This window comes from Pempheris klunzingeri, chromosome 15 (assembly GCF_042242105.1).
Source record: "Pempheris klunzingeri isolate RE-2024b chromosome 15, fPemKlu1.hap1, whole genome shotgun sequence".
Taxonomy (NCBI): Eukaryota; Metazoa; Chordata; class Actinopteri; order Acropomatiformes; family Pempheridae; genus Pempheris; species Pempheris klunzingeri.
In genome coordinates, this window is record NC_092026.1 from 5,305,001 (window position 1) to 5,313,741 (window position 8,741).

Genomic DNA, 8,741 nt, shown 5'->3' on the forward strand with positions numbered 1-8,741 from the left:
CTCACAGTTCACTGTAATTTATACGAAGCGGTGATGACTGTCTACAACAAAGCCGGTCTGGCAAGAAGCGATTACTTTACTTTCATTATTACAGAGCATGCTGGGAATTCAAGAAAATTATTCTCCACTATCGAGCAGCCGCTGCTAGGTTAGGGTTAAAATAAAACACTGACCAGCTACAGGCCGATATCCAACCTTCATTTCATTAGCAGGATACTTGCAGTTTCAGTGCACATGAACTCATTTTTTGAAGAACTTAATATTCTGGAGGAATTTCAGTCGGGCCACAGTTTGATCTCCGAATATATCAACCAGAATGAAGGTGAACATTTTCTCCACCCAATTACAAAAACATACATACAGCATGTTCTCACTTCCTGTTAACCATTCAAATAGTTTGTTTTATTTACCCACGATAGATGGACGGACAGATAAATCTAATAAGTATTTATTTATAAGGTGTAGATATAGTTTTTCTTCAGTTTGGACCCTGTAATATTGTTAAAAGCCTTTTATGCTACACTATAAATTTGGCTTATTCTTATTGAGGAATGTAGATGTAAGAGCTCTGAATAGGTCAAACTAAATTGCATCCACTTCTGCTGCACCAAGAACTGGGGTTTAATATTTCCTGTTTGCACAATATGACCTGATGAACCAGTTTGTCCTCCCATTATTGTAATTTTTTAATCCCGGTTAACTGCACACTGCCTCCCAGGCTCGTCCTCACATTAGTCTTTAGTAAAACGAATCCACACATAATGAATACACATCTTTATTACACAGTTTTCACTAAAACATACTTCTCAAGTCAAACGTTTCTTTTTCCATTGACATGAAGATTATTCCAGAGGAAAAGGGAGAGGCCGATACCAAAACAACCCCTTTTCAAATCACAAATATGCATAAATAATCAAATATAACTGTATGATTGGTCTGCATGTCAACCGATATTTAAGAATTGTTCACTTGAACATCACCCACTGACAAAAAAGAAATAAAGGATCCAGTATTCTTGCTTGGAATGTTCAAAACTTCACTTGAGTATTATTTCATCCTCCCCCACCGTCTTTAATCCAAAGAAAACAAGCTTAACTCCAGTTGGACTGGTTATGCAAACATGAGGAAATACTTTTTTTCCATTAAAACAAAAAAGTAAAAACTGAAGCAAGTAACAGAGAAGACAATATAAAAAAAAAGGATAAGACTGGTTTTGCTCTGCCTGAACAACCCAAACTGGTTACTACTGTATTATGTTATATGTCATTGAGCAATACTGAAGATGATGATACTGGAGAAGTAACAACACAAACAAATTTACATTCTCATTCACAGGAATTATTGTTGTTTTGACAGATGATGCAGCTATCACAGAGAAACAGGATGCACTTACAAAAAAACAAAAAAACCTCCCTATTGTTTCACTTTTAGTTTCATGTTGCCCTTACAAAAACTTATGGATCTCCCTTAATGTAACTAATGAGTCATCAAAAAAAAAAAAAAAAAAGTGGGGCTTTGGCACATTAAACAAAAATAATCCCTGGAGTAAAAAACGACTAGCCGAGCCAAAAACACTGGCTTTGTGGTCACTTTAAATATAAAAATCACAGAAATACAGTTCATCATGATATGTGTAACATTGGTTTCGCACAAACAGGGGTAAGAAAACAATTTCATACAATACTAAAAAAAAAAAGGATATGACCCAAAAAAGGTGCAACATCCTAAGGGTATAAAAATTTAACTGCCTGCCTTGAGGGTTTCTTGCAGAAGATGCCTCCTTTATAGAACCTCTCTCCCTTCGTCAGCTCTCCTCTTCCTTCTAGTAATCCGTCCCATCGTCCTGGTACACCTGCTCTTCCTCCTGGTAACCCTGGTAACCCTCGTCTTGGTAATCTGGGATGTATTCGCGGGCGCCGCTCGCCCCGTTCTGTTCCTCTTCGACCTCTCCGGCTTTGGGACAGTACTTGGCGTCGTAGATCTGCCGCCCCAGGCCAAAGTTCTGGCCGCTCTGGTTGGCTCCCTGGCTGAAGCCCATCTGTAGGGACATGGTGCTGTTGTCACACTTGTCTGTGCCCAGCTTCTGGTCGTAAATGCCGCGCCTTGTCCCTGGAGCCGTCATCCCAGCCTGTAGAAGAGTCAAAGGGAATTAAGTCCTATTAAAGTTACTTTTATTCTAACATTTTGTGATGTTCTATTTAGTGAATATTCCTTTGTAGGAATTAAAACACAAAGTGCCGATTTCACTGAGCCCATGATCGGCTAAATCATGTCTCCTTGGTGGGCACAATCCAGGAGTTTACAGCTTTCTACAAGACGAAACACGGCACTACTTTACAGCAGAGGAAACACGGTAATAGGTGTTGCCCTGAGGCTTTTTCCACTGCAGTCCTATAATACTGGATTTATGAGAAGTTTGGAGTACGTCGCAGTACCTGGCTCGCTCCCTTGTTGGTTCCCATTTGCAGGCTGATGGTTGTGTTGTCCATTGGGGCCTGGATTTGAACTTTGGGGTCGTATAAGTGCCTCCTGGTGCCATATGCATTCATACCCGCCTGGCTGGCACACTTGTTGGTCCCCATCTAAAGAGACAGAAACACCACAATTAAGTCATTGTACAAGAGCTGTAAAACAAAAAGGTGGGTTTTAAAACCACTTGCTGCATTACACACTGACAGACAGTGGTGACACGTTGCATAACATCGCTTGCATTCTCCAACAAGAATGTGAGTGACACTCAAGCAATCTTGACGGCAGGCAAACATACTTTAAAGTCAGCTGTCGGCTACTACACTACACTCAGAGACCTTGTAAAGAAAAAAAAAAAAGCCGCAGCGCATGTTCGCCCTCTCTGTTTAGGCAGCCCTCATATCTACCTGACATCTTTCCAAGTGACAGAAACAATAACAAAACCGAGGCACCGAGAACAACGAGCAGCTCTTGTGCTGAGCTATGCTATGCTTGACATGAGATCACGGCGGTCTGGTTTCACAGCAGTTTCGACACATGCAGTAGCGTGTTCAGTTTTCCACGCAGGTGAAGTGCCTCACCTCCGTCATAGCCAAACAAAAAAGAAATTAGTAACCACAGCCTTGAGTATCACTGTCAGGTCTGTACCAGCACAGCATCAGTTATGATATACTGAGTGTAAATACAGACCAGCTGTCTAGTTTGAAATTACAAAATGAGTGGTTCAAATGAAGGAATGTGACGGTTATGAAGCGTATATACGGTGTTTGATTACAGAGTTTTAGATCTACAGGTGAACTGCTGCCACACTTGAAACAACCCGCACCTGTAGGCCGATGACGCACTGTCCGGCCTTCATCTTCTCCTCATCAAACATCCTCTCCTGCTTGTCCGCGTACTTCACCCCGATGTCCACCCGTGACTGGCAGCCTTTGGTCTTGGCCTGAGAGAAGTGAGTGTAGAAGGTTGTCATGGTGGAGGAACTAAAATCAGCATAATATTTAGCTTTTTAATGGCAGAGATGATGGAAAAACGTCACTCCTGCCACCGGTGTTGTGCTTCCAAATGGACTCACCATGCTAGCGAGTGCGAGCAGCGTTGTCTGGACCTGCGTCATGTTGCCGCTCTCAAAGAGGTCATTGGCTTCGAAGATATCGTGCGGCTTCAGGCCGTACAACGTGGTGGCTTTGGTGAAGTTTGTCAGGTTCTCCAGCTGAAAACCACAAATTTAAAAAGCACATCAGCGACAATGTGTGTGCAGGATTTCTAAAAACTGGGGTGTGCTCATTTACCTAATTGCATCCTAGATTTCCTTCTTAAACAGATGCCGTCCTATAGCTGGAAGGACAGATTGTGTTTGCAGCATTCAGCCAGTCTCAAATGAGAGAGTGTGCTGAATTTAGTGAACTGCTTACCCCTCAGTAAAGGAACTAGTTTTAGAAACAGCTCTAAGCAGCGGCTGTAAAAGCAAAAGAAACTCGCAACACTGCCAACATGCAAGTGCAACCATGACCTAGCATGACTCAGAAAGCACTCCAAGCAAGACACGTCAGCAGAAGGAACTACCTGGTAACTACATACAGAACAGCATGTAATGTCACCCAAAGAACCAGAACTACCAAGAAACTCGAAAAAAAGCCTGCGTCAGCTAACTCACCTGATGCCAGTTCAGCGCCGTTTGGTTGATCTTTTTCACGGAGCCTGGGGCAAGTTTGTTGATAAGTCTGAGAGGAGAAAAGGCAGAAAGAAGAGAAGAAAAAAAAATCTTAGTTTTCCAAACCACAGCATGTAATAAAAAGGTCCTTGTGGTGCCGGACAATCTGTGGTCTTCCGCTTACTCGCACAGAATGACTCCATTCTTCAGGCCTTTCTGGAAGTCAGGGCCGATGCAGGAGCCGGTGATGTCTTCGATCCAGATTCTCAGCTCCTCTTCTTTCTGACTGTCGTACTTCTGCGCGATCTGGTTGGGCAGAGAGGTCAAAAAGGTCACATGTGTCCCACAAGCGGCCAGAGGGGGATTTTGTTAAACAGTAAATGCATTCAGAGTTGGTCACAAACTTCTTCTCATCATCTTCTTGCACCCCCAAATACCACATAAACCTTTAGATTGATTAAGAATGTTATGAACCAATAACTGAGCTGCACCAGTGACTTATTATATCACATAACATTCACATTTGTCCTCAAAAGTTTGCTATGACTGCACATAATCAAATGTCATGATCATGCCTGACTTCCTCTTTGCCTCAGTCCATGACAGAGGGGTTTTTTTTCTCAAAAAGAAAAGGGACACCAACATGACCACACACACACACACTCACACACACACACACACACACACACACACACACACACAGATATCCTGTTTGGTAAACTGCTAAAATCTCCCCTGAAACACAGGAAGGCTGTTGCCGAAAAGGGGAGGTAGAGCTGTGAAGGGGCTTCACGTGGCACAAAGATCTGCTTTCTGGTGAGGGCCTCAATGCCGAGGCGTTACTCTGATTTACAAGCTTTTCATTGATCGATGACAGAAGTGCGAGGAGAGTGCTACAGCGGCTCTGAAAGAGGCAATTCAGAAAGAGCATTATGGTCACGTAAACAGTTTAATCTGGCGTGTGACAAATTGGAAGGCGGAAGTGAAATAACAAAAAGTCAGTGACTGAAGCAGAAGCAGGTAGGGGGTTGTGCTCCTCCCACGGCGGATAAGGTGTTGACCAAGCTCCGTGCAAACTCACCACCAGCTAACAATCTCCCTCTGTCCCGAGGGCACCGAGAAACTGAACCGCAGAGCTGAACCTCCTATATACATAGACGCAGGCCGCACTCGGCCCACAGCTGGTTGTGCTCTTAAGGAATGTCTGTCTTCTAATTACATTTCCTCCATTCAGTCATCCTCATATTAAAAACAACAGTGGCTATTTTAATTGCCCACAAAGATTCCTACAGATGTAATTTACAGAGACAAGCTGAACCCGAGGAATTTGCTGCACAGTGATTGAATAAAAAAGGGGCCGAATGGGAGGGAGGAGAGCCGTGTGTGCCGATCCGATGAATGAACACACACTGTGGTGACGCTCAAAGATTTGGTTTAGTGCAGCTTAACTTTGAGCTCGCCGTCTAAACTGCAGAGATGCTTTCCAGGCCAGATTTTCTACACCTATGAGCAGAGGCACAAGGGAGGGTGGGTGGGTGGGTGGGTGGAGGGGGGGCCTTGGAGGAGTGTAAATCCTTAAATGCCTCACATTTCACGGAGGAGGCTACGTCACTGATGGCAGGAAATACCACTCAAGTCAGCATCTCTTCAGCCCCCCCCCCCCCCCCCCCTCACCACCACCCCTACAAGGACATCACCGGGTAACAGAGGAAATCTACATGTTTTCTTTGCGTCCGGCACATGTTGTTCTGCACAGGTCTGGGGAGGGAATGTGACCCTTTCTCTCTCCTTTACAAGGGCGCAGCCGAGGAATGCAGATAGAAAAGAAAAGAAAAACACAGCTGAAGGTGAGTTGAAGATAAAGAACTGGTCGGTGTGTGTCGGACAGCAGAGTGAGCAAAATCTGACCTCGAACCATCCTCCCCCCCCCTCTTTTACTGAGAGAAGGGAACCTTAAAATGAAGCCCAAGATAAAAAAAAAAGACTGGCTGATAACAAAGGAGTGAACTACACAGTAACAGCACACTTATTGATGTGTGGTGCACAATAAAGAAGTCAGGGAAGTAATCTGCAGCATTAGTGCTGGTATTTTAAGTGGATCCGGGTGTGCAGAGATCTGTGCAGGCAGGTCCAAATAAACAAGGTGCTTTTCCTCATCAAGGCCTCACTCACAAAGTTACACATTACCAAAGGCCGAGTGCATGGCTCACTTTGGAGACCTTTTGTTTAACAGAGCTTGAGTCCACACAAGGAGTTATTGTGCACAGATCTGGTGTGACTGAGCAAAGACAAGTTTGCTGAAGAGAAGCAGCAGGACACCTTACCCCAGGGGGGAGGGAGGGAGGCGAGGGGGAGGAAGCTGCTCTTGTTGTTTGAAAGAAGCAATAAAAAAAAAAAAAAAAGAGAGAGACGCAGAGAAGAGCAATAACGAGGGTGGATGGCAGCCAATCCCTGGACTAATAGGTGAATCACATTATCTGCTAATGCGGGTCACAATGCCGGGCAGCAGGCTGCTCGGGGAGAAGAAAACGCTGGAAATAACTATTTTGCCACAACGACACACTTCTCTGCCAGGAGGGACAACGCCCATAGTCCGCTTTTAAGTTTGTGTCGTGCGTGGGGGGGGGGAGAAAAACAATACTCTGATTTCAAGATGTAAAACCCAAACATGACTACGTGCACTGGGAAGTATTCAGACTCAACTAAAAGTTTAATGAAAAGTTATAAAGTTCGTTTAATCTTTAAAAAAAAAAAAAAAATCTCAAATCTCTCCTCTGGAGCTGTTTCCCAACCACCTCTTGTTACCTTTTAACCTAAACACGCGCTCCGAGAGAAGCTCACTGAGGGAAGAAAAGTTCAATACAACTTACTTTATGTGATATATTGATAAAATGCACTTACCTTGTTTTTGACCTCCGCTGATAATCCGTAAGCAGGACCCTTGTTAAAGAACATTGTCGAAGAGTTGTGATTTTTCTGTTTGGGTATAAAAAAAATAGACAATGACTTGTGGATAAAAATCTGCACTAAATTATCTCCGACTTTCTCTTCCAATGAAAACGGAGTGAACTAAATACTTCCTTTCTCTTTTACGGCCACCAATTAGAGCGCTCCCACGGTTTCTGCCAAAGAGCTGCGACTCAAGGGTCAAGATAGTTCCCTGATGATGGTTAACCGAGGCAGCACAGGAGCGGCGAAACCTGGAAATGCAACTTAGAGACCTACGTATGCGGCGTGGGGGGACAAAATCAATATAATTAATGAATATTCAACTTAAGAATGCAGTATGTTAGTTAATGATTGCATGAAATAGCAGCGCTGATTTATGTAACTCAACAAGGCTGCTGGAAAAAAGTTGTTAACTTTGTTAAAGTATCCTCATAAACCCAGTTTAGAAACATTATAGTTGCACTGGACTGTTTTTTGTCCAACAAGAAAATGGTATAGCATTTCTCTGTGTACCTGTAAGGCAGTGCAGTTAGAGAGGGCTTACATTCACAGAAACAGACTGCACATACTGTGCAAGATAGGCCTATGAATAGTGTTTTTGTTTTTTTCAATGATCAAAAAGTCCAACACACACACCATCACATTAGTCATATGTGACTAAAGGATATCCCAGACATCCCAGACATAGAAAACCACAGTGCAGCAGCGAGGAGGTGTCCATTCATGGATGAAAATTAAAATGGATGGATACAATTGGATAAAACTGCTGTGACTCTGTAAAGTTAACGCACCTCGAATTGTTATTAATTACAAACAGAGTTACACACTGTAACCAGCAGCCCTGTGCAGGCTAAAGTTGCTGCCACCATAGAGTTATATCATATGTTACACTTCTTTAAAACTACCCGTTCATCCCCCGTATAAAACTGTCCACAACAGTTTTTGCAACTACGGAAGTGCGCAGACAGGACTCCTCTTGCCTCTCCTGTGCACTCTTTGGTCATCCGCTTCGATAATCGATCCCAGGCTCCACCTTTCTCTTCTTTTCCTTAGGTCGCGATTGAAATCAAAAACTCCTTATATGGAAGGAAACTTCCCAAATTCCTGAATGGTGGGAGTGATCCGCCGGTCCCACCCCGCATACCAGACGTGCAGCGGACCAGACAAGTTGTCGCACTTTTTTGAGTCACTGTCGAAAAAAAAAAAAACTTCTGAGGAACTGAACTGAGTGCTCTGAGCTACTGGGGTGACGTAATGTCGATGATATGGGATTTTAGATAGCAGACTTCCCTTCACACGCCGGGATTTGTAGACAACAGTTTACTCTGCAGGATTGAGCCCCTCTCTGCATTTTAAAGACACAGACTATAATTTAAGCTGACAGTGAGCTGGGAGGGTCGGGAGGGGGTTTTCTTTTTAGGTCACAGGGGCTTTTTTCCTTTCTCTTCTTTGGTCACATTCACAATGGAAAATAAAAATCTGGACTTTGCCTTGTTGTAAAAACTAAGATAGAAACTTAAGTTGCAAGTTAGACCTCAACTTGAGTGGCAGCAGTTTTCAGACTGACTATTATTCCAAGTGCATGACACTGTAACATTGGTTCTACATGAACATCTGGAAAAACCATATAAATCATAACTCAGCAAAGAAATGAAGGCGTTACAGCTAC

General features: G+C 43.5%; 1 protein-coding gene across 1 annotated transcript; it reads right to left on the reverse strand.

Moving 5' to 3' along the window:
• Nucleotides 1-759: 759 nt before the first annotated feature.
• Nucleotides 760-7,199, reverse strand: cnn2 (calponin 2). The gene is made up of 7 exons (XM_070844497.1): nucleotides 7,025-7,199; nucleotides 4,308-4,429; nucleotides 4,127-4,193; nucleotides 3,545-3,682; nucleotides 3,296-3,412; nucleotides 2,436-2,582; nucleotides 760-2,128 (listed from the first exon to the last, which is right to left on the reverse strand). The coding sequence occupies exons 1-7, from the start codon at nucleotides 7,076-7,078 to the stop codon at nucleotides 1,823-1,825; spliced, it is 951 nt and encodes a 316-aa protein (XP_070700598.1). The 5' UTR covers nucleotides 7,079-7,199; the 3' UTR covers nucleotides 760-1,822.
• Between the last annotated feature and the right edge of the window lie 1,542 nt (nucleotides 7,200-8,741).